Source organism: Apteryx rowi, unplaced genomic scaffold (assembly GCF_003343035.1).
Source record: "Apteryx rowi isolate R43461 unplaced genomic scaffold, aptRow1 scaffold_185, whole genome shotgun sequence".
Lineage (NCBI taxonomy): Eukaryota > Metazoa > Chordata > Aves > Apterygiformes > Apterygidae > Apteryx > Apteryx rowi.
Window position 1 is genome coordinate 884,058 of NW_020448141.1, and position 26,054 is coordinate 910,111.

Below are 26,054 nucleotides of genomic sequence, written 5' to 3' on the forward strand. Positions count from 1 at the left end.
CTTGATTAAATACATCAGAAACTGCATTGCTTATGTTTTGATATTAGAGTTGATAACAGTACGGAAGATGGATTTGGCTCAGCATGCTCTCTGCTCTTGTGTGTCATTTTTGACATGTAATCCTGACTGGAAATATAAATCATATTTTAAGAAGTGATGTAAAAATGAGTTTAAGAATGTAATATACTTCACATGCTTGGTATACTCTGTGGTATTGTTGATCTATTGCTATGGAAACGTGCATTGTGGGCTTCTAAGGGAGTTCTTGTATTCCACAAATAATCACTGGGTTATGCAAGATTTGGAAGGATCACTTCAGCTTCCCAGTACCATCTATAAAATATCCCAGAAAAACATTCTAAACTTATTCTTTTCTTTCTGCAGGCTGCTTTTCTGGGGACAATGACCACTTTCTGGCAATTCATCAGCGAAAGAGTGGGAAACCTGTGTTTATTTATCACCATGTGCAAAGTTTGGAGAAAAGTCTGGATACAGATAGTTATAAGAATTCCAAACACAATTTCCATTCTTCTTCCCACACCAAAATAAGCCAGCTGCACCCTTCAATAATTGTTAAATCAACATTCCCCAGACCTGCCTATGACCCATCCCTCAATCTGTTAGCTATGACTGGTCAAGATCCAGAAGTGGAGAATCTCCCCATTCCTGCAACTAACGTAATTGTTGTGGTAAGTGCCTTTTTCTGTGTCCTGGTATTTTTATGAATAAATATACCTACAGACAGATACAGATATAGATTTTAATGTGGAATATCCAAAGTTCACATTCCACTGCCTGGCATCTGAATAATGACTATCTTGTAGCTCTACTTCTCATTCAAGCAGAGCCCCCATTCACATAGCCTTACCATGATCAACTGGCAATCCAGTCTAACAGTGCAGAATATAGCCTTTCTGTAGGTAAAGAACTTATTTTTGCCTCAAATGCCTTTACTCCTCTTGTCTTGATTGGTATAGGTACTGCTTTTGCTGGATGGATTTTAAACTTACTCTGCATAGAGCACAAGAAAATGTGCCCCAGGGAACAATCCTACAGAGCCAGGGAGATTTTAAAAGGTTGACCCAAAGGTCTTGTTCACTTCCATTTCTCCCATAGTTCTATCATTATGCTTATGCAGCTGTTTGAAGACAAACCCTTTTTTCCTAAGGAATAGAACTGTGTTTTTGTTGATATAAACCATATGTGCTGTTTCTGGGAGATGTGGTCTGGGACCCTCCTTGTTCATTTAGCTATGCTGAAAGGAACTTACTCGTTCTTAGCAAAGTGGTGGCAATATTCCCTCCTGCTGTGGAGGGCATTTGTCAGTGGTCTGTCAGGTTCACCCTGCCCTGCTTTCTTGCCGTTCGTGTCTGTGGGACAGGAGCCCTCTGTGGGGTGCACAGGGCAGTCTGTGTACGTTCTGCATGGGCCCTTCTGCCTCATTCTGGTGCACTGTTAGCCCTGCTTGATTGTGGAGAATTGCGTTTGGCTTATCCTTCTCCTTCCTAAAGGGAAGAACAGTCATTCACAAGGCTTATCCACTCATTAGGGTGAACCAATTAAGATTAAATTGAAACAATGTGACTAATTACAATCACCACTCATTTGCCTAATTCTGTAAATTACTCTGAACAAAAGATGCTAGATTAAAAAAGAATGGCCTTTGCAAACAAGGAATGAAGTTAGAGTATACAGCACTGGGGCATGTTAGTACATGAAGCGTTGCAGAATAGGCATAGTTCCTCAGACTTCTGGTACCTCTAGGGATCTGCACTGATGAATTCACCAAGTAGCTGTTTGTATGCCATTGAGGTAATTGGAATGCAATAAGGACTAGACACAGAAAAGAATAAGGAGGGGAAAAAAAAAGGTTCATGTGATAATTATTTTGTTAGCCTTGCATTAAAGTTTTAATAGCTAAAACATACTATCAGAGAACTAGCCTCAAAAAGGCATGTTCTGCACTTGTTTTCATCCTGCATGAATGAGACCTCCTTATTTGAGACTAGATGATTCGTATGATCAGCAGACTAGATTCAGTTGTATGCAGGCATGCTACTGTAAACCATATCAGTGCAGAAAAGGTGTCTGACAGCCTTGCCTCACTGAGGACGTGTCAACTGTCTACACAGTCCCAATACTGAATGGTACTAATCAAAAAGAAGGGGGGATATATTTATGCCCCAAGCCAACCTCAGCCAGCAGGGCTCTAGTAAAGTCTACCTCCAAACTAAAGGTACCTACTTTCTTTCTCTATAGCTGACATCGTTTCACCTCCTGTGAAGGTGCAACCTCTCTGTCAGTGCTTATAAAGATAGAAGTGCAAGAAATTCAGAATATGCATGGCCTCTTATTCTTTCATTAAATGACCCTGTTACCTGTGATCTGTTATTTTAGCAGAGCTTTGCACATTTTTGGAGAACCACAATCCTCAACTTTGAATGGAAGAATCCTGCAAAATATTATGGGGGGACTCTGGTTTTCTCTGGCTGGCTCTGGGCCTGCATTAAAACTTAAATGAGGCAGATTTTCAATTGGCAGTCACATAAAAACAGATCTATTAAATCTGTGTTAAGTTCTCATTAAGTGACCGCGGTCTGAAGCTTCTCTACTGCATTTCTGTGATGGAAGAATCTGCTGCTGCTCTGAGGCCTTCTGTTATGGCTGAGAACCGTATGTACTCTAAATGTGGGGCCATAACAGCATGAGCTAAGCGTGGCACAAAGTCATTGGTTGGGATCTTCAGCAATCTCTGGGTGTGTCGAAGGACAGCATTTTTGGTTTGGTTTTAATGTCATCTTTTTAGAAAAAGCCTTTGGGAATGCATATGTTTTAATGCACTTTTAATGCGAGGTGCTGAGAGAGTTGAACAGCTCAGTGGGCTAATCCCACAATAAAAATTTCCGAAAGTGTCTTCCTCCAAAGGGCAGCTGTCCCACAGCAGGGTGGCTGCCGTAATCCAAGCACAGCTCTGGTCCTTCCAGGTCTTTGCACTTCTACTTTTTTTTTCTCCCTCATGAATTTCATGTTATTAGATTGTAATGTTAATGTCGTTGCAAAGGGAGTCTGCTTTGTTTTGAATGCATGTATGTCATTCCCTCTACGTTCAGAACTAACGCCTGCTGCTTGTTACTTCTTTTTGGGTTTGATCATTTAGGGCAAGTGACAGCATTTGCAGTTTTGCCCTGGCTGACCTTCTTTGTTCCAGCCTTTAGCAATGTTGTTGGTTGTTCAACTTGAAAGGGCAATTGCTAGTGTTAATGCTTCCTGTAATCCAGTTATGTGACTAGTGTACACTGTGATTTAGTATGAAAGCCTGCAAAGAAGGTTATTTTTTAAAATAAATCAATGCTGCTGCAGCTCTACAGAGGGAAGAAAACTGAATTCAATCTAATTTCGGTGACTTGAGGTCCATTTTCTTCATGATAGAGGTGGAGTGGTAGGGTAAATGGATGCCTAATGTATAACTATTGCAAGGTTACATTTTGTGCTAAGGACTAGGTAATCTAACAAGTGGAACATTGCCAATGCACAGAAGAGTGCTGTGAAGCCAAGGATTCTGTAGGTACTGTGTCAAAAAGTGATGTTCTGTGACTCTTTCAGCAAAGAGTAATCTTACCGAACCTGGGGAAGCTGTAGTGCTTGTTTCCCAAAGGGAGGAAGAGGAGATGTCTTCTCGAGTAGTAAGTTTTATAAAACTGAAGGCTTTCCATCACGTTGCCCGGTATTAAATTCCTAGCTTTTTTTGTTCAGTGCTCATTGTTTGTTTAGTGAGGACAGTTGATATCCAGGGCTCTTAGAGGCATTTTGACTACTGTATAAATGCTGTACTGTTTAGCCATATGTTCTCTTCATCTGTCTGTCAAAATGACATGAGACCAACTCATCTAAAAATTGTTTGAATAATATAGGGAATTGCTTAGTTTTTAGGTGACACTTTTCAGACCTTCCTATTTTTAGGGGTTTATTTTGGACCTTAGAAACTATACACACATTAAACAAGTTAAGTAGTAGTAGTGAAATGAACAATTTCTCCAAACTGATCTGTGTTTATTTCAAGTCTTTTCAATACTGAATGGGAGTGCCGCCAAGGTCAAGGCGGTACATGGAAGGCAGAAATAATATGTGGATAAACATTTATTATTAAAGATGTTGCTATCTAACACACTTGTTTAAAACACACACACTGTGTGTGTGTGTTAGGGTTGAAGCTGAGAGAAAAGCAGAAGGGCTCATAGTAGTGATTACGTCTCAATCTAACTCTAAAGTACCACCTCATGGAGATGATAAAGCACCATAATTTCTAACCCCGTGTTGCTTGGTCTGTCCAAAACCTCTCACAGATACACGAGTGTGTTGCACTGAGATTGGGCCAAGGTACTTGGGTATCTTTTTCACTTGTATCTTATGAAGTGTATGTATTTTGTCCATCAGAAATGTAAAGATGATTAGCTTGCTTAATATACCAAGTTTTTCCCATTCACCCCTCACTACTGTACACTTTCTTATATAATTTTTTTTTGTTGTTGCATACATTCCTGAGAGGTCCCAGTGCTATACAGTGTCCTGAGATTCAGCAGATCTGTACAATTTTGTTTTTCACCAGTGCTACTGAACTGAGTTGATTTAATTAGAATTTCTCTCAGCTAATGCAGTGGGACATAAGATGCACAGACAGCTACACAAAGCTTCTCTTTGCCTTTTCCATGGCTTTTTGTGTAAGCCTAAATTCCTCAGAGCTGTTAGCTCTGCCATACCATTATGTCAATTTTGTCATCAGTGTTTGAACCTTCTATATTAAAGCAAAATGAAAATAAGGAAGAGCTTCAGGTACTAGTGCTTTGAGATAGGATTCATTAGAAAAGTAAAGTGCATAAATGTTTGTTTCTACAGGTAGACATACACATGTGAGCTAGTTATTCAAGCTTCAGTACAGGCAGTGGAGTCAATAGCTAGTCAACAGAGTCAGCAAAGCCTAGAGAGTTGTTAAATTGATCGGATGCTAAGATTATGTCTATACAAGTAAATTAGCAGTGCTGAGGAATGTTCCCAGGCACTAGAACGTGATAGTCTATTATAAACTGTTGAATTTTTAGTAGGGTCTTTGACATAGTTTTGGGTCAGGTTGACGAGCACTTTCCTAAACAATTTGTGCATGATTAGGGAGTTCATATAGGTCAGGGACCATTTCCAGTAGTCAAACTGCATGATGTCATCCTCTGCTGGAGATTCAAGAGTTTAATAGTATGGCCACAAGCCGTTTCCATGTCAGTTCAGTCAGTGCCTGAGAACAGTACTGGACACATTTAATTTACCAGTACAACATAGCCTTGATTTCTGCTTCAGGTGAGCTGAATATTTCTCTAGGCCCAATGGCCTTACTGACAAGATTTCCCCTGATGACAGTGGGTACACAGACACCTACTGCACACTGCTACCTATATATGTGCATATATTCATGCATGTGTGTGTGCACACGCATATATATATACGTATATATGCGCACGCATACACACACACAGAAGTGTACCTCTAGTGCCATCTTTACATGGAGTTGATTCCAGCTTAAATGACAGACATTATCTTGAGATAATTGGGAAATCCTCTCATCAAGACACAGCTCAAGTAGGTGGGCTGCTTCTAGGTGGCTTTGAGTAGCTGGAGTCCTTCCAGTCCTGAGGCTGTGAAACCACAGCGGAGCTGCTTTTACACTTATGTCAAGTTCATCCCACAAGTACTTGTACGTCCTCTTGTCTCACTTCACTGGCATTACATACTCAGTTCAGAGAAGATGCAGCTCTTGCTTGCTCATTGGTATGGCCTTACACATACATGTTTCTCCCTCCATCAGTTCCCCATTTCCTGCTGCATCAGGTTTAAGTATCAGTGTCAAAGCCCAGGACCTCAGCCACTTTATTTGTTCATGTGTTTTATTACATTATCCCCACCACTACTTCTTCTCCTGCAAATGTCTATTTTTCTAATTGTTTCTACTTTCTTCCAAGGCATGGCTTCCACATGGAGTGTCCTCTCTGAGTTCCTCTAGTAATATGCAAGATGTCCTGCCCTCCTCTCCTTCGTATATCCACTCAGGACTTATTTTGGGTTTGAGACTTGCTTCTTCCTTTTGAAGATTAGCTAAACAAAGGGAACCAGACCAAAAAAAAATCCTTTGTTCTTAACATTGAAACTTCCTTTTACTGATTGGCTTTGTTGGAGTGCCATAGTTGGAACTGTATGAGGAGAGCTGAACACCAAGGAAGGGGCATTTAACCCTTCCAGTCATTTTCAGTTCAAAAAAATATTCCCCTATATGTACATTTTTGTGGAAACATTTAATTTAGCTTTTTTTCCTCTTCATAAAAATGAAACAATATATGTGGAATTGCTTTTTTTTATACAGAAAATACATTTTGCTTCTTAGGAAGCTGTGAGGTTTTGATAATGTAAGAACCCCCATTCTTCAAGGCTAAGTAATCAAAGTTTTGGCTGCTGGTTTCTTTAGGTTTTAGCACCTCATTGAATACCAAGAATATACTCTGATAATGTTTTTCATTAATATGCTGTTTGAGCTTTTCCCAGCTGTCTACCTTGCTGACTGTTTTTTCCATAGTCTCTCACTACTGTTTTCCCATATGTTGAATACCTTACTTCGATATAAGATAAGGGATCTCCCTGTTCTGATCCTCTTTGTTATGAACTCTTCCAGCTTTCAAATGCTGTGGCAGCCTCTGCTGATGCATTGTCAGTCCAGTTAACACCTAGCTGGACAAGCTGCATCTCTGAGCTCTGTGGTTCCTGAACTGAATTTAGCAAGGATGTGGTGAACAATCTATGAAGTTATATTTAACAGTGTTTCTGACACAGTCTGATAAAAATGCTTAGAAATCTACGAGAAACTTTTGATAGCTGAGGGTGATCCATTGAACCAGAAATTTAGGAACTGCTTTTAGGGTACTACAGACCAAAAGTGATTTGTAATTTGGGGGTCAGGGTGGGATGGATGATGGTTAGGGAATGTTCTTAATAAGGAAAGACAGAATTTCTGAAAGCAAGTGGTAAATTATCATTGTCTGCCCTCCCTCATCTGGTGTTTGACAACTTATACTACATTTGGTTTAGAAGTTCTTCAAAATGGTAATTTTATCTTCCTTATTGCACCCAGTGCAGTGATGTCCTAATTTTCACTGGGATACACTAGATGTAATTATTCTGTATTGTAATAATGAAAGTGACTAAGGAGATGCTTTTTGAATACTGCATGAACCTGGGGTCTCAGCCCCAAATCTGTCAAACTCCTGCTCCAAAGGCATTTACCTTCTGGTGCACAGTAAGATCACATGCAGCTTGGTACTGTGACTCAGATGGCTCTCTGTATCTTAGTCCTCTAGTTCAGTAAAAGTACCCTAAGCCCACTCTTTCTGTAGGCCTTGTGAAGAGATGTCAGAATATTTTTGAAAGTATATTAATCTACAAAATGGGGGAAAATAAGGCAAAAATATGTTATTATTCAGGAGAACAAATAGTCTATAAACTGGCAGGTCAGCCAGTATTGGGGCAAGCAGCCAAGCTAACTGTCTGTGAAACATAACAGAAAGTCAGATGTCACTTTTTGCCACTTAGCATCTGAGGCCTGTTATTGCCAGCCTAAGAGAAGGGTTGGCATTGGGCCAAGCAGAGGAGGTATAAATAGGAAATCATGTCTCTGCAGTGACTTCTCAAAGGAGCTTTCTGAGAAGTAAGATCCCCAAATCCAGCAAGGTATCAAATGTGTCCCTCTTTGTTTCCAGGTCATGTACTTGTCTGATGCTTGAAAAAACAGAAGACAAATGCTGCACTGATAGACAATGAAGTTTTAAGACCTTATTATAATTACAGTTCTGAATTGCTAACAAGCTCTGAATGTTAGTCACACGTTACAACAGTGGACAATATCAGTCACTTCCCTTAGCGTGATTGTTAATCACTGTTATGTCCTTTTACATCTTACATTGCATCTCCAAACTCTTTTGGTCATGCCAAATCTTCACAATATTTGGCTCTTAAATCCAAGTTCACCTGCTAATAAAAGACTGATGCTCCCCATTATCTTAGCCTTTTCTTAAGTAATTATATTAGACATAATGTATCTGCAGCAAGCCTTGCAAATAGACCTAGTAGCCTGCAGCTCTGTTATTCTGGATTTTGTTTGCACAAAGAAGTTTAGAGAGTCTGCATTAGTTGGCCTCATTTGCTTTCTGCTTCCTTCTGTGCACTTCAGCAGGGATAATTGCATGCTGAACCATTATCATGGTATTGTGTTTGTTGTCAGTCTTTGGAAGATGGCAGAGAAGATTGCATTAGGTTGTAACACACACTGAAACCTCCTTAAGGCACATTTATATTTTTGTCATCTGACTTGCAAAATGTTAATAGAATGTTAGTGGGATATTCAGGAACCTGGTGCTTTAATTGGTCCGTTTAGTGCTGGAAGCTTGTGAAACAGCTCCTACAAATAATTTGGGGTTATTTTCTGTATCATTCAGTGGGATGCTAAATTTGAACCAAAGCTAGTCATATCTTTTGCAAGCTGCCCAATTCTTCTTTTTGTGGTCACTTTTCCTGCTTTTTTTTTTTTTTTTTTAAGTGAAAGGAAACTGTTTCTTGAAGTCATTTAGTCTTCTGCACAGTTTAAATGAAAACTGGATTTTGGGAGCAGACCTGTTAAATTTTAACCTTTTGTTTAAAAACATACCATTGACAGTTAGTATTGTGCAGTTCATCTGTAAGAAAAAGATATCTAAGTGCCAGCTGTTCCATACTTCCTCTTTCAGCTGTATGTTCCTCTAACCAGCCAGTCCCAGCTATAAAATAGGTAGATAGCTGTGTGTCGAAGAAAGGAATCTGCCTATGCTTTTCCTTTTTTCAAATGGTTGGTTTTTTTCTCCCATGCATGACTTAATTCAGAAAATATATTTTGGCAAAGCAGAAAGTCTCCATGAAATTGGACTGAATTCAGCAACAACTGCAGCCAAATCAAAGACCTTTATTTTTGCTTAAGCATTTCCAGGAAGTTCAGGTTTCTCAGAGACACAGGGGAACTCAGGTATAAGAGAAGGACCCAGTAGTCAGGACACCATGCCAAGTGTGAGACCTGGCTCAAACAAAGCCTTGCTCTGAAGGAGGTAGAAGAGGAAACAACCTGAGTCTTTCCCATTTCACATGATTTAGATAAGGGGTATAGAGTGAAAACCTGTCTCATATACAAAGATGAATGCATTGTTTCCACCAACTGAAAATTCAAAAAAGTGTTGATCTTAGGCTGACCCAGTGCAAACTTCATGTATATGTTTTGGTTGGGACTCTGAAATAGGAAAAAAAGAACCACAGACACCCCCCTCTCCACTTCCCCATTACTGACACAGCCCTACTTATTCCTGTGGTTGCAATAGACTTCTGTGCCATTTCTGTGCGTTGCTGTACTGAATTCCAGGAGAAAAGACCCAAAGATTTAGACAACAGTGGATTTTCGTCCCTGCCCTTTGCTTGGCTCCTTTGGGGCACCCAAAAGGTACACTTTGGGTGTTATGGTGAAACCCTTTGCATGGTTGAGTGTTTTGCTTTCTGAGGTAGGCTTGCACCCCTTATGAGCTGGAAGTCCACTGACTCTGCCACCCTGAACAGTATAGGCAGGTTTGTATTTCTACAGGAATTCAGGAGATTGCTGTACTGTGATCTCTATTCTGTCGTCTTCTTACAAGAGAGCTGAAACCTACTGCTGCCTAAATTTGACTGAGGAAAGGGAAGAGCTTCCTGCCACATACAGTTCCAGTTACCATCATTGGAATTGCAGGTGCTTGACATCCAAAATCATAAATGATGAAATGGCCCTGCTGGGGTAATGGGACCCACCAATAAACAAATCAGTATGTTGACTACTCCCTACAATAAAGCCATGCTAGGTGTTGATAGTGTTCAGGGATAAAGAGTGAAGAAGTACACATTGGTGGTTTTTTTTGTTGTGTTTTTTTTTTTAATTCTCTTCTGTTAGAGCCCTCAGAGAACTATCTTTGTAACATTTAAAAGGCACTCAGATAGAAAAACAGCATGTGTTTCCTTATCAGTCAATGTTTTGTTGGATCTGGCAATTCAGCCTCTGGAATAATCCCTTTGGTTCTTCACTTCTGACATAGTTGTTAGGAAAAGTGACAGCTTCTCAAAAATTCCTCAGTGGTTCAAAATGTGTGTTTTGCATGTAACTGTTTAAGTGTCAATATTATAGCCTTTTAAAATAGCTTTTGAAAAAGAAAAATAACAAATTCTCTCTCAATATAATTACTACATTAATATATGATTTTTTTAAAAAAACATGGTGAAATTTTGTGTCACAGAAACATAGTATTAGAGAGCAGAATAAGATCTTTTGAACATACATTTCAAAAAAAAAAAAACCTCATAAAACAAATATTAGGACACTTTAGTATCCCTTTAACCAAAAAGAAATGCTGAATTCTGAAAAGCAGTGAATAGACTGAGAGAATTTTGATCTAGGAGGAGTTTGAAAGAGATAAGATAGCTGTCAAATGAAAGTTTTTTTTTCTAAACACCTCAGACTTGAAATGGTTAATGGAAAGGGGAATACCTTAGGGAAGTAGGCAGAGAGATATCAAATCTTATTTATTTATTTTTCTCCTCCTCTCCTCTAAAAGCATTTAAGCAATGTTTTGCTGTCCTTTTGAAGGTCAGTCATGACTGACAATTAGTAATTGAGATCATTGTGATGAAGAGCAAAATAAGAATTAAGTGGTAGAAAATACTTTGGATATAATTCTTTGAGTCCAATATATGGTAGAAGCATCATGAAAAGTGTTGTCGGTAAACATAAAGAATTGTAATAATCTAATATACTGGATAGTGTAGGAAGGGGGTTGACAGCATATGCTGTATCTTTGTTTAAACAGACTCGCATTTTCAGCCTTTATTAGCTGTTGGGGATAATATTGGAATGTCTACTTTATACAGATTTGGCTGAAAATATACATTTTATTTGGGAATGGTCACTGCATAATACACTGTAGCACAGAAATCAATGACTATAAATCCAGTTTTTTACATTTACAGTGTGCTAAAGTCTGTTTTGTTTGATTTACACAATGTCATTGATTGAATATCTTTCTGTTTTTTGATCATTTTCCTGTTCCTGTTAGCATATGGTGGTGTTTTAGAACAAGAGGTTATCCTTTTGCTGGAACTAATTGTACTAGTAAAGTTGTTTGCTTTTTTCAAAATAGCAGAAATAATGATGACTTCATTTACAGTCCTGTAGTGCTCTGGTAACATTTATATATTTCTGCAAATTGTTGCTAATATGCTTTCTCTCTGCAGCACTTAATGTATTGGCTAATTAAGAACACAGTTCTGGAGGCTTTTACAAATTACAAATAGATATGATATTACAATTTAATATAATGAAAATGATATCATGTTATAATAGATTAATTTCAGGTACTCTACCATGTAGTTTTCTAGACATGCAATATTCTGATCTGACAGGTCATTAAAACACAAGTATTTTGGACTAGGGGAAGAATGGCCTAAAATACTGCATTCTTCTTTTAGAGTCTTTGCATTCTTTAGGCAAAATGAATCTGATTTCTATAGCATTTTAGATACTTTGTCTTGAGGTGATAATGAAAGATTAGCATGAAATGTGCTTTGTCCTCTCCACTTCTCTCAAGGGCTATCATCTCTGGAATGGTGCTACGGGATGCTGTGGCTCTGCCTACTTTCCCATAGTAAAAATATATACAGGCAATAGAAATCAACTAGCAAATTAAAAATACTCCCTTTCTCCCACTCTTTTCTGTTTAGATTATAGGTACACTAGTTAAAGACCTTTCTCTTCCCTTTGTCCATTGCCTACTAACCAGAAACTCTAATTTTAAGTGTTTCTAGATCTACCCTGATAGAAAAACTGCTAACAGTTGACTGGGGAAAAAGGTGGTTATTAGCTGTAGGAACACCTCTTTGACATGCTGTATGCATACTTTTGTGGTTGGAATGAGTGACTCTTGGATGGAATTGAATGAACAAGGAAACATTAATTGCAAATTTAAAAGACCACCCAGGTCATGAAACAGGAAGAAAACTATTGAATGTTGATCAAGGGGAAAAAAAAAAAAAAGGCAACAACTAAACCCTCTAAAAGTAGGTAATATGATGATAATTAAATAGATATTTTGAAATCCATACACTAAATCAAAAATTTGATTGTAGCTTTAACTTTTAAATATGCTTCCTAAGAAACTGTCTGAAAATGAATATAACCTATAATGAAATAACCGTAATGTGAAGCTCTCAGTAATGAATGAATTAAAAAAAATTATGGATGCATTAAGTAGAATAATAAATGTGCCATACACAAAAATAGGACATCCATAAATCATTTATGATGTCCCTTCTCATCAGTTCTTGGTTCTTTGAGTCTTAATTGAAAGCCAGGGTGGCTGGATATTAGAAAAACTAAATTTGCTAGTCAGATAGCAGGCAACTTTCATTAAAGCTTTAATTAATTTTAGAACACTGAGAGCTTGACACATTAAAAATGCTTGCAGAGCAGTCCTACTTTAGTTGTGTTTTTTTTTTTATTTTAATTACTGTCTTTGGTCAATGAAATTATTCATATTCTACTTTAATTTGCTCTGTAAGTATGATGGGATACTATTATGTTTATGCAGTAAAGTGTTGTCCAGCCCAAAAGGTTTCAAATGGTAGAGTGATGAAAGAAAGATGGAGATTGTTATGGTAACCGTGAATGAGCTTTTTTCCACTTTCAAAGGCAGCAATTTAGAGAACAACCCATGCTGGGCGGTTCACCCTATATGGTCACAGTCCTTCATGCTCTTAGAGATGAACACTACAAAAATACCCCCCCACACGCTTTTCTTATTTATAAATGTATTAATTTAAACTCTGGTTTTATCACCTTAATAGTTTCCTTCCTGGAATCTAATTTTATTAGAAAATGGCCAAACTAAACCCTTGGCAGCACCCTATTGTAAAATGAGGATACAAAATACATGCTGAAATTAATGTGAAGCTTAAGTTACAAGTTTACTCTGCCGAAGAGTTACATGTCTACACCGAAATGATCAGAGTTGCTTCAATAAGACACTTTAGGCAAGTTCTGAATAAATAGGTGGATTTACATTATTGATTCTAAAAAGATAAAAGATTTGGTCTAAGAATAATATTATTCAGTATGGTATTATTCAGCCCTTGGAGGTAGTGGTATGTATGCTAATAAAAATTAGAGATAGGCAGTTTCTTTATTTTCAGGGATTGTATTTATTCCTGTCCAGATGTTAGAGTGGGGCGTTTTTTATAATTAATTCTCCATTATTCAAAGTGATGGACTAAGTATGTGGGAGGAAAGCTGGGATGTTGTGGATAATGGAAAAAATCCTGATAATGTAGTATAATGACAGATGGCACAAGAATGTATAAATGAGACATAGCAAGGCCATGATGTAGATGCAGCAGACAGACTTAGCTCAGATCTACAGGGCTTGCTAGCTAAGGCATAGCTAGAGTCCATGAGTCCACAGAGCTAGCCATCTCTAACCGAAAAGTCCCTTGGAGTCCCCAGTGCCAGAAAATGCGTTGGAGAACGTGAGGAGCATCAGCACTGCGTTAATGTATCCGCCTGGCTCTGAGCTACAGTTGCATAAGGGCAGCTTTGATGCCTCTTTATTTGTGCGTGGTTAAACGGAAATCCAAGGACAACTGAGCATTAACTGTATTTCTAGGCCAGGGACTGTAATTCAGATGTTCTCAACTGTTCTATCCACAGTCAAATCCTATTTCTTGTTCTCATGTTATTTACCTTTTTCCTCCTGTAATGCTACCAGTTTGTTTGGCTGGTCAGCTGGGAGTGTTGAATGGCTGGCAATGCTTTCTCTTGGCCCATATAAAATCCACTTTTGCTTTCTCCAACTGTCTTTCAGTGGACTAAAAAAAATGGCTTGGCTTACATCTGGACGCTTTCCCAGGGGCTAGCCAAAATTTCCTTGTGTGCCTTATTTGACTTATGGGCTGCCAGTTGACCAGTTCACATCTGTTATATGAACACAGTCCTATAAATCCTTTCCATTAAAGGTAAGGGACTTTAAATGAAGAATCCACAATGCTTTTGGCAGGCTGTATAGTCAGCTCTTTTGATCAACTGCTGAAGAAATTAAATACTTCAGAAATACATATCTGCTGCTTGAAAAGACTGTTCAATCACTGTGGCCTCATTAACTCGTGCATTACCAGTCTCAATGATCTCAGCTCTCAAACATGGTTGTATGTTTGGCAAAAGCTGCTAGCTTTTCCTTGTTTCTTAATGTTGTTATAACTCTCTCCATAATGTTGTTATAACTCTCTCCATCTGCAGCTCTGCTGCTATTGATCTTTGGTCTCTCTTTGGCTATGTTATTACTATCATAGTTTCTTCAGGTTTTTTTTAAAAGACGTAGACTATCATCTTTGGTTCCAGTGTATAGTAATTTGTTTTCTTGGTTTTCCTACTTTTACACATAAGCTACATCTTTGCTTTCTTAATTATTCTGCCTGGAGGCTTGACTTACTCTGCCTCTGTCTTTGGCTTTCTTTTCCTTTCCCTAGTCTATAATTGTGGACTTCTGCTTTCAAAATTACTTTGAGGCTGATGCATTGCAAAAATATCTGCATTTTGATATCACCTCAGCTCCCAAACAACTCTGTAATCACTTACCAGTTATGGAGTGGAATACTCATTCCTTGCAGCTATTGAGCTGTACAGGAGAACACTGAAGTCAAGACTTCAGTCAAAAAGTCAAGACAGAGGCAGCCAGAAAACAAGATTCCTTTTCACAGAATTTTGAGGTTTCAAAAAGTATTTTAACTGAGAAAAATGGAGCTATTTAGACACTTTAACTGGGAGGTGAGGAGGAAATGAGAGTTATGCATCCCAGTATGGCCAAGATCCCAGTCCTCAGGGCATAGAGCTATAATAGAAGCTCAGGTGCAAGCCCTCCTTTGCCAGCTGGTAGGAGCCAAGACTTGCAGAGAGGAAACTAATTAAACCACCCAAGTTAGGTCATTCGGTGACTTTGTTTCCTCTTTAGGCTAGGCCTGAGATAAGCTCATGCAGGAGGTGTTTTCTGTTTACTTGAAATTGGTCTTGCCTTTGATATATGGGAACTCCAGAAGGACAAGTCTTTTAGACGCTGAAATGCTTCCCCTACCTCTTTTGAGACCAATTATTAGTTAACTATTTGGACTAAATGGAATCTGTGGTGTTGGGGAAAAAAAAATTGCCTTGAAGTCTAGGCATTCAGTCAATCATGTGGAATGTGGAAGATAAAACATTAATTCTTTATTCTGAAACATGCAGATCAGGGACTTGAGTTCAGGTCTGGCATAGCCACTATAAAGTTCTAACCACTGGCCTGTTGCCTATTCTGAAATAAATAGATCTCCCTGTGGTCTTTACCAGGTGGCCCTGAGTGAGATTATCAGCAAAAGTTGAGTGTCCTGCAGCACGTTATGGCTCGCTTAGATCCATGAAGACATACTGGGTAAAATAATATATTATTTCTCTGCAGTATAAGACTCAATTTTGAGAAGGAATCCTGGGGACAGGAGCTGGACAAAGAAGCCATTCTTTTACAAAGTTGCTGTAAAAAATCAGAAAGCAATTTATCGGCACAAGCCTTGACACAGATTGTACTGATAAAAGTATACTGAGAGTCTCACAGAACTCTGGGTAGCAGGGAATTTCTGCATCATTGTTGGAGAAAAACATGTGAAGAAAATGCTATAAAGTAAAAATACAGACAGGTAATTCTGTGCAGAGGGATAAGACCATATGTAGTCCAGGTGCTTTATCTGGTGAAGTGAGGAGACAAACTTTTTCAGAGGTGATACCGGACAGGTTACATAAACTGAAAGGAATGAATAAAACTTCAGTGCAGTGAATCTAACATGCTCTAATAATCTCTGTTTGGAAAGATCAGTTATTTATCCAAAGAAGCTTTTTAAAAATCCTCCGTGTGTGATCAAGAGTCATTTAGTCAAAATCAGTAATGTCAACTAGACAATAGTTTCAGCCAAACTTGCACTGAATTGCTTCTGTGTTATTCATTGTTTCTTGAATTATATTTTCTACTGGGACTTAGGCTATTATACTACTGATGTGAATTGATGTGCAATTTATGAGAATGAGAATCTTAAATACTTGATATGCTTTATATCGCCTAGTATAAAACCCATATTTTTCCTCCATTTAATCAGGCATGTAACATATTCAAAAGCATTGATTCAGAAGGACATTGCAACAGTTTTTATACATTCTTCCTTTTTTTATCCTCTTCTGTTATTGCTAACCATTCGGTGCTTACCATGAAGTATTCCCTATCCCTTTTATCCTTCTCTTTCATCCCTATAATGACTTTGCTGGAGTTCTTGTCCCCCAAAAATCTAGTCTGTAGCGCCTAGTCATTATGTTTGTCTCACTATCCATCCACTCCCTGCTGATTCTGCTCTTTCATCTACCCCCTCTCTGACTCTGCTGTCTGCAAGTCATATAAATCCTTAATCCTTTTCTCATCTACCTGTTGTCTTTTCTCTTTTTTATATATGTCTGGGTTTCCTGCTATAACAGGGCAAATATCAAATCTGATCCAAAATCCTTAATCATATATTCAAACTTGGGAAAATACTTTAAATGGCACATTCATCTTCCTTGATTATGCCCCCGTCTAACTGCTGGAAGTCAAACTCTGCTTTTCTCTTTGGTATGCGACATTGTTCTTCTGTGCACTTCTGTCTATGCATGTACCCCTCCTCATACTTTCTCTTTCTTCTCGTGCTCTACTACTATCCTCCTTTTTCTGTCTCCTCAGTGTTACTCCTTAACCAGACTACTACTGAGGTCTTGACTTGCTTTCATTTTTTAGTCACCTTCGCCTTCTTTTTCTTTCCCTTCCTCTTTGTCTTCTGCTCCTTCCTTTAAGCTTGTAGGCTCAAACCATTTTATTGTTTTCTTTTTCTTCTCCATTTTTATAACTTTCTTAGCCCATGCTTCTCTTTTTTCCTTGACGGTCTTCCCCTTTGCTGTGCGTGCTCCTTTTTTTGCACTGACCCCTTTCTGTTACCAGCTCTCTGAGAACATTGTGGAGAAGCAGATATTTTTCTTGAATTGTAATGTACATCTTCTCTCCATGTCTTGTGATAATATGGCAGGTGTTCTCACCTCTGCTTTTAGTCAGATGCTTTGGTCTGATTATTTTATTTTATTCTTGGAAAATAACTGCTGTGCTTTGTTGTGGACACTGCTAAACCTATTTGTTTCTTCTGTTAAGCTAGGAAAAGTGGACTAGAGCAGATTCCTTCTGCTGGTGTAGGGTTGCCGTGCTTTCGCAGCCTTCCACAGACTTCTGGATTCCATTTGCTGCAGGGATTATTGTGAGGCATATAACACCCATGTACGTATGGACTTGAAATTAAATGACATAAGTGGTTTCTGAAAATCCCATTTAAACTCAGGATCAAAATATACTTTAATGTTCAGGATTAAATTTTGCTGTTTTTGATAAAATGTTAAAGAAGAAAATTTTTTTTGCTCAAAAAGAAGTCTATGCTTACTGCTTGAGTGCTGACTAAGATAATGTTTGCTGGAAGACAATGAAAAGTAATCTCATTTAAGACTGATTTATTATAAGGTGTACATTCCAAGGCCCCTTAGTAATAGAATAAAAAACACAGTCTTTCTTTAAGTGTGGGCCATTGCATAGATTAAATTTGTACTCTACAGAGTTTTGGAGGAAAACTTATCTATTGAAAATACATAGAAAAAATACCAAATAACAGTGTTGTCCACCAGATGTCCCTGTACTCATAGGTGGTAATGAACAATATTCATTCAACTATCTAATTGATTTTATTAAAGACAATTTATACACAGTGTGTGTATTTCCCAAGTCTCTGTTAACCACTGCATAATAAGATCATGAATAAATGGCAGTTACATTACCAGTATTTGAGAGCTGTAATTATGAAAAAAATGTCAGGAATTCATTGTTAAATTTCTACATGTCATCTCAGTTTTGGGTATGCTTCCTTCCTTCATAATCAGTGCATCTTTACCATGCCTTGCTTAGTAGACATGACTAATATTTCTGTCTTATATTTGAAATTTATAAAAATGTATATATGTGAATATAATTATTCGTATAAATATTATCTATCCAAGTATTCCTATCTATCTATCTATAAAAGACTCTACTAGAATTAACAGTACTAGTAAATTAATGTGGCTTTTGTGGTGATTTCTGTTAACTTTGGTAGACATTGGATCAGACTGTATTCATGGTACGTGCATTCATGCAGTATATATCATTTCTGTCAGTGGCCCTCTTAGCTTGCCATGCAGCATGCTCCAGCCAGGTGCCTGGCCATCAGCTACCCATGCATGTTTAGGGACTACAGCAGAGCTGTACTGTGTTTCTCCTAAGGTGGGGACTTAGGCTACTGCCCTCAAATTTTGTAGATAACTGTATACCTGACCCACAGCAGGGACTGGGCAGGTCTGCCAACATGTATGCCCTTAAGCAGTGTGACTGGGTGGCTATGGTTATGCATAGACACTACCTGACTCTTTAGCAATGCCATGACACAGGCAGGACATCCAGCCCTTCCTTTTGCTGTGGTGACTAAGCTGCCACAGCAGCAGCTGGGAGCAAGGCCTTGGTGTGACAGATATCCCACCTCAGGCACTCACTGTGGCAGACCTGTGCTGGTGGCTATTCCTGGAGAGAGAGCCTGCATCAGCCCCGCGGTGGCAAGCAGATGGTCCGAGGACCTATGTCTGAGACTTCCATTTGTTTTCTATGTCAGTGCCCCTACACCCATTTGAGACTGTCTAATGCTCTGTGACTGAAATGGGCTGAGCAACCTGCCATGACATAGCCACATTGGCAATGTGCAGACCCAGCAAGCTCTGTGGACCTTCCCTACTTGTGTGCTGTTGTATCTGGCAGCTACTATGCATGGGCAAGGCAAGCACCTCCTCAGACATGCCTTTCTCCAAATAACCACAGAGGCTGCCCTGGCCTCCTCCCCCATATCCAAACAGCAGCTAGCACTGCCGACAGCTAGTATGCTTAGACACACAGACTCATAGGCAGAGTAGCCCTTTGGCTTGGAGCAGTTTCCTTCAGGGTACAAAGCATCTTATGCAAACAGGACCTGGGAAGAAGACAGGAAAGGCCACGAGCCTAGTGCTCTGACTGCTGCCCCAGGTTCTTTTTTCTCTCCTTTTTGCTCCAAGGAGCTGGTGAATGATGGCAGGAATCAACAGTGCTTCTTAGGCAGGACTCTGCAGGAAGGGCATGCAATGTTTGTGCTGCCGATGGGTCAACAGTGTTAGTAGGGCCTGAGGTAGATGCTTGGTAGACCCAAATGTTATGCAGTGTTGACATACCTAAGCTAATCTAAGATGTGTTGGGAGCTGTAGTGTAGAGCTACCTTTGGGCCTGAGGTATTCTTGCAAGAATCCAAAAGAGCATGGAGTAACTACAGATTTACAGAGCCAGTTCTTATATACCTGCTAAACTATATACACATATGGAAATCACATATCTAATGGGAATCATTCACTTAAGAGCAGTCCTGTTTTATGAAAGTGTGCAAGTGCTGAATGTGTATTTGCAAGAATGCGTCCTATATTTCGTTCTGATCAGTTAACCCAAAAGTGTGGATAGAATTACAATGTTTAGAATTCTAATTGTGACTCTCCAGACTTTTCTGTGTTTGGCAATAAATATTAGTTGATTAGGACATTTTATTTTAATAATGGTTTTATAACCAATCTGTTGCTCTTCAGTCATAGTTACAAAGTTTTACAAGATTCATTGCCTTGAAGATTTCTGTTTAATGTGTATGAATTTATTTATGGGCATTTCCGTCACCTTCTGCCCTTTTAAAAATTAAATGGTAGCTAAGAATTCCTACTAAAACAAGGTAAATGTTTAATTCCCATTAATAATGCCTTCTGGTAATGATGATAGAGCAAATCATACTGTTTCTGTCATTTTTCAATGTGTGTGTGACTGCGTATTTTAGAATATGCAAGGGACTTTCCTGTCTGGCAAACAGTTATGTAAGTTTTCATAATACATATATAGATTGATTCATCAGTAGGAATTCTGTCTTAATAAGATGACTGGCTTCTGGTGTCTGAGCACTGTAAGCTTGATTAAGTAAAGGGAAATCAGTGGGAGCCAAGGGGGGCAGGTAAGGAGTAGGAAAGAACAAATTCCTTAACTAATTTAGAGAAATTAAGCCACTGAGAAAAACAGACATTCTTATCTTGGTGGGTGTGCTAAGCTTTTACCCTTCTTAATTTAAGATATCAACAAACACTTTATATTCATTGCTTGAAAATATATCCTTTATTTATGCATATTTGTTTGTATGTATTTCTAAATGGCATATTGCATGGCAAGTTAAGTGGGTTTTTTTGGCTTTTTGGTCATAGAATTATCTTTGTCTCCAAAAGGTATACGGATTGTCTCTCAAAAACAGCTATCAAACAAAATAATATCAAAAAATATTTATTGCAATAGTCCAGTAAACAAGGTATGAAAACTTATTCCAAGTTGTATTACAAAATGTTACCCAGATTTTCAAATCTATAGACTGACACAGAAGTTATTTCATTTTTAAATTTTTTTTTTGTGCTAAATATGTGTATATATTTATTGTTTTCCATTTATGACATAGCATGATATAAAGAAGCTCTCAGGAAGAAGTTTTAGTGGAAGAGAAAAGGTTTTATGTGCATTTTAGCCAGAGTGAACTAAATTTGTTTCAGTCCAGTGAGCTAGCTATATATTTAATCCTGTTATTTTATTTGCAGTTTCCTGGATTATCTCTAGCTCTGTAATCTCATGAAGTGCCGTGTTTCTTAAATTGCTTGCATGTGTTGGAGAAAGATGTTGACTGAAAAAGGGATAGAGGCAACAAAATTTCTTGCACAACTTTCTTAATTTGAAAGTAGGAGTGTACACCAGCTACTGTATAGCCAGTAATGAAGTCTGATTATGTAAGTATTTGTAATTTTTAAATAGCTTTTGTGCTTAAACCTAGAAGGAATGGTATAAAATATGCAAAGGTATAAGAACCAAATTGTGACTTATCTCTATTTTAGCAGTATATTGCTAATGCAGCAATAAGAACATGTATTTTGACCAGAGTTTCACAATATAAAGCTTAAACAAACAGGCAGATATCTCAAAACCAAGTTTACAAATTGCTGTTTTCTGTAATTACTTGAAAATGCCCATTATATCTTGTGCTTTTCATAAACTAAATTTCAATTTACAGACCAGTCTAGCACTACTTATCTCTGCAACAATGGTGGTTGTGAAATATTACAATAACTGTGCTAACCTTGTATAAAGTGTATATCATATAAATGTGGATGACTTTTGTTCTGCAATGGCCTTTTTTATAAAATTTGCTTCCGTAACGCTATTTTTAGAGGAGTTAAAATCCTCATAATGTGACTTACTTATTAGAATTGTTTTTACTGACATTGAGTTTAATATCTTGTTAGAAACTTTTTGAGGAGAGTTTTACAATGGATTTTTAAAGGGAGAAAACAATATAGGAAGTAGAGGAATTGCTTTAAATAACTATTAACCATGTATATTTAGTCAACAATAGTTTACATACTATTGACTAAGTGAAAACATGTCTAGAAAAAGTGTGGAACAATTCAGTAACTCTGAACATTATCTATCATATAGATACAATGCCTGTACAAAGGAAAAAAAGTCACATATCCTTTTACCCGTAAGCCAATGCCCATATTTTCTTGAATAATATATTTGCAATTATTTCTTTTAATTCTCTTCTTTCATCCTTATTGTATCTCCATGCCTGTACATTTTCGTATTATCTTTGTATGGATTAGAATATGCAGATGTATGAAAAATACCTATGCATACTTTGGGCGTCTAGGTGTTTCTGTTCCAAGTTCTACCTACATCTAGTCATGTCTTTGGGAATCTGTACAGACGCTGGGGCATCTGTTTGCCTGTGCCTTCCTGCAGGAATGGAGCCAAAGGTCACATCTTATAGGCTCTTGCTCAAACTGAGTGTCCCTTAGATAATAGCTGCACAAGAAATGATACCCTGTGTTCATGTTTAGCATGATGATAAAAGAAATGAGAGACTCAAGTTCAGTGAAAATTTCTGCCTTGGCCACACTGAGATCTTAGTCCATATGAAAATGAAAGCTACAGGCCAACAGTGCAATGTTGTGAAACGACAGATGAATCAGGAACATAAAATGGACTGAATCAGTACAGTCTGTTTTTAAATCGTCATTATGAATATGACCATGAGTCTTACAAATATGACCATGAGTATGTTATCTTGAAGCTCTCAGATTTCAGTGAATAAGGACAGTTGCACGTTTTTGCACGTTTTTGCTTTGAGCACTTGTTGGGATTGTATCTGCAGTGCCAGAATAGCTTTCCATTAGCTAGAGTACTTGCTGTTGGTCAGCGCAATGCTGAGCTCTATCTGAGAGCTACCTGCCTGAGTCTTCAAGTAACTCGAGCTGCCCAGAATGCAGCTGTCCTTCATTCCTTGTCTTGTCATTTCTTTCTCCCAATAAAGGCTAACAGCACCCATGATATCCTTTTCTGAGGAGAAACTTAACACCTGATTTTCAGTGAACTAATCTGTTTACATTTGGCTTTGCTCCATCAATGACAAACAATATTAAGTCTATTAAATAACATGCTGGTATTTTAGACCCTTTGTGCATTAGTTTTGCCAAACAGTGCTTGAAGGGTGCTTGCACAATGGAAAAGGCAGTGCTCCTAACTTAACATATTAGTTCCTTCTGAACATAATGTTTGGACAGCAGTCCAGGAGAGATGTAATATATTCACAGGGCAAAGATCCAGGAAAAACCTTTCCTTCAGCAGAGTAGCTGAAATGAACAAAATGTTCCTGGTCTTTGATTGTCCCCCTGCCTTTTTCTTTTTTTAATGACTTGCCATATCATATAATAACATCTATGAAATAAAATAAAAGTGTATCTGTCTCATCTTGTAGCACTCATTCAAGCTGAACTCCCACATACTTCAATTTCAACCTCTCCCTTTTGGCTGAGCTCCCTTCTGCTACAAAAATAGAGGTGAAAAACCCGTAGCAGAAGTGATACTAAAGAGGTGGTACATGGGAGAGCAATAGTTTAGGTGCATAACCACAGCCATGTCAGGAAGCTCCTTTGATTCCATTTTTGGGGAGAAGGTTGGGAGAAGTAGGTTCCTCCTCCTAGGGAGTCAGAGCGCTGCCATGCAGCCTGCTTTCTCTGGAGCAGGGGAGCTCCCTAACACACATTTCTTCTGAATACAACCTTAAATCTTGCAAGGTGTACTCATGTTTAAGAAAATCCCATGCTCTTAGACATTTTAGCCAAGTTCATCCATATTTTCAACCTCTATAAAGAGCCTTCTCCTGAATTGTCTGCTCACTAGTTTGAGTACTAGCCCCTTAGAAGTCAGCACTACAAATAAGGTCCCATTCATGGTGCATATTGTGAAAAGCTAGTTCTAAATGAGGCAGCTTGCGTGTACTGAAAGAAGTCCTGCTGTCATAGCATTGAAAGCCGTAGCCATGGCTAACTCACATGTGTCAGGAAGCTATTTGGGTATCTCTGCACTGCCCATCAAAATGTCATGACTCAGCAGATGGAATTTGAGGACATTCAATGCACTGGAAGGAACCATGTGGCCCTAAAACCTCTTTTCTTCTAGCTCTTCTGCATGAGTGTGATTGGTGCCACTGAATGTCCTTTGAGATACAAAACCATAAAGCAGTTTGCAAAAGAATGCCTCTCTTTATAAAGGATATCAAAGTTGTTGCATGATGTATATATGATAAATAGTACATGTTTATTAATAATCATGATTAAAAGGAAAATGCATTTTTAATTCTCTGAAATGTATTAAACATTAAAAAATGGAATGAAATTCTGTTTGGGAACTTCAGCATAAATGGAAATGAGATACCCAGTGGGAGATGTTACTTTATTGCTTATAAATTACAGATTAGTAGTTTTTGTATGTGTGTGTTATTGTTTTCTAGGGAAGAATTGCTAATTGTTAATAATTAAGTCAAAAATACCAAAATACTAGTGTTACTAAACATTCACTGGATAAAAAACAGAGATCAGAATCTAGGACTTGCCTCCTTCTGTGCCTAAAGCAATCACTAAACTGTTCTTTATCTCTTCCCTCCACAATCTGGATGGCTTCTCTGTACAGTGGAGTGGCTTTGAATGGATGGAGAATGCCCAGAGTCCTAGGAAAACCTCAGGCCTGTTAGACAGAACTCATTCTTGGGAAATGTGGACCAAAGTCTCTTTGTAAAAAGGAGAGTATTGTACCTGTATCATCTAAATTTTGGATGACATTCCTAACCCCTAAACTACTGGGGGAAAGGAATAAGGATACAATTACTGCCATATTCTATTAGATGTAGAAATGGACTAAGCATAAGCAAGCAAGCAAGCAGAGTCCTCCCTGAGAACTCTGGGTGGGAAGTCTGATATGCAGGAGAATGTAGGCATAATCCCTCTAACATGGAATAGAGTTTAAACTACACCACTATCCACAGTGATTTCAGTTTTGACACCAGCTTCAGCATAGACTTTCTGCATGGCCTGTCTGTTTATGCCTCAGTTTCCGCTCCATTCAATCAGGATATTATTGATATTGCCATATTCAGGGGTAACTGCATATATACCTTCCTTAACTATTTGTGAGTTTCCAAGTACAGTGATAATGACTTTAGAAATAAAAGAAAGTAAGTCAATGCAGAAGGAAAAACTTTCAACAAATTTAAAGCAGTATACAAATAATTCTGAAAAGGTGCTTGCAAAGTGGATTTTCTTACAGTAACAGCAAGGAAAATCTGTATTCCCTGAGTTTCACAGAGAAAAGATATTGATCGAATTGACCAGCTTTCTGGATTCTTATAGTATGAGTTTGTGATGGGTTTATATGACTTGGTTGAGTTCAATAGCAAGAAACTTGATCCAGTCACCTGGCAGATATTTTCCTGTCCTATATTACCTGAAATCTGATAATTCTTAGTCCATGGCTAAAGGCATAGGCAAGTTTTCACTGTAAACTTCTAGAAATGCAATCAGTGTGTTTAGACTTGAGCAACATCATACACATTTTGCCTCCAAACCAGAGTTTTAGGAAACTCATTTCTTTTAATGCTACATACTATAGAAAACCTGAAGCTTAGAAATTTTACATGTAGAATGTCCCCCGAAGTTGTAACGCTTAAAAATGAAAATCATGATTCCCACCAATGGCCACTTACATATATACTCTGTTAGTGCAGATGGTACAAGCCTTCCTTCTCACTGTAAGACAATAAGGGCTAGTTGGTATTATGTCATGGTTAAAACATTCAGTAGGTTGGATCTGGCCTTACCTTGTGAAGATGGATCATTTGTTATGAATCCATCCATGACAAAAAACCACTGCATTAATATAACCACAAAAAATCTGACATAATGAGAGATGCCTCATGTAGAAACAAATTTACATTTGCTTTTATGACAATTTAAGGAAAGCATTTTAGTGAAACTATTGATAAAACTGTGAGTCAGACTATAAATATGTTTATTTTTTTGAGTGAAAGGCTTCATTTGCAGGGGAGGTACTGCATGCAGATGTTGCAGGTGAGGCAGAAGCAGGGCATAAAATTACAGGCTGCCATCTACTTTTAACAAGTTAATTTTTCAGTTCTGCCAGTCAAAATTCAAAATTCATCATTAATGCATAGGGCTCAGTTTGAAGCTGTTAAAATGACAGACTGTTGAGCATGGAGTTCTGCTATAACTAACAAGGCTGAACTGGGAGGTCAAAGCTTATTTCTTGTGGTCTGACACAGGCAAGAAAATTCTTCTCTTCGTCTTTTATATCTTGATTTCAGAGAGCTCACATCATTTC

General features: G+C 38.1%; 1 protein-coding gene across 1 annotated transcript in view; it reads left to right on the forward strand.

The window, feature by feature from the left end:
- Positions 1-611: 611 nt before the first annotated feature.
- The window catches only part of PTPRR (protein tyrosine phosphatase, receptor type R), a 146,087-nt gene continuing 120,644 nt past the window's right edge, over positions 612-26,054 (forward strand). Inside the window, exon 1 of the mRNA XM_026061775.1 lies at positions 612-689. Within this exon, the coding sequence (XP_025917560.1) occupies positions 627-689 (63 nt within the window). The 5' untranslated portion in view covers positions 612-626. The remainder of the gene's footprint in view (positions 690-26,054) is intronic.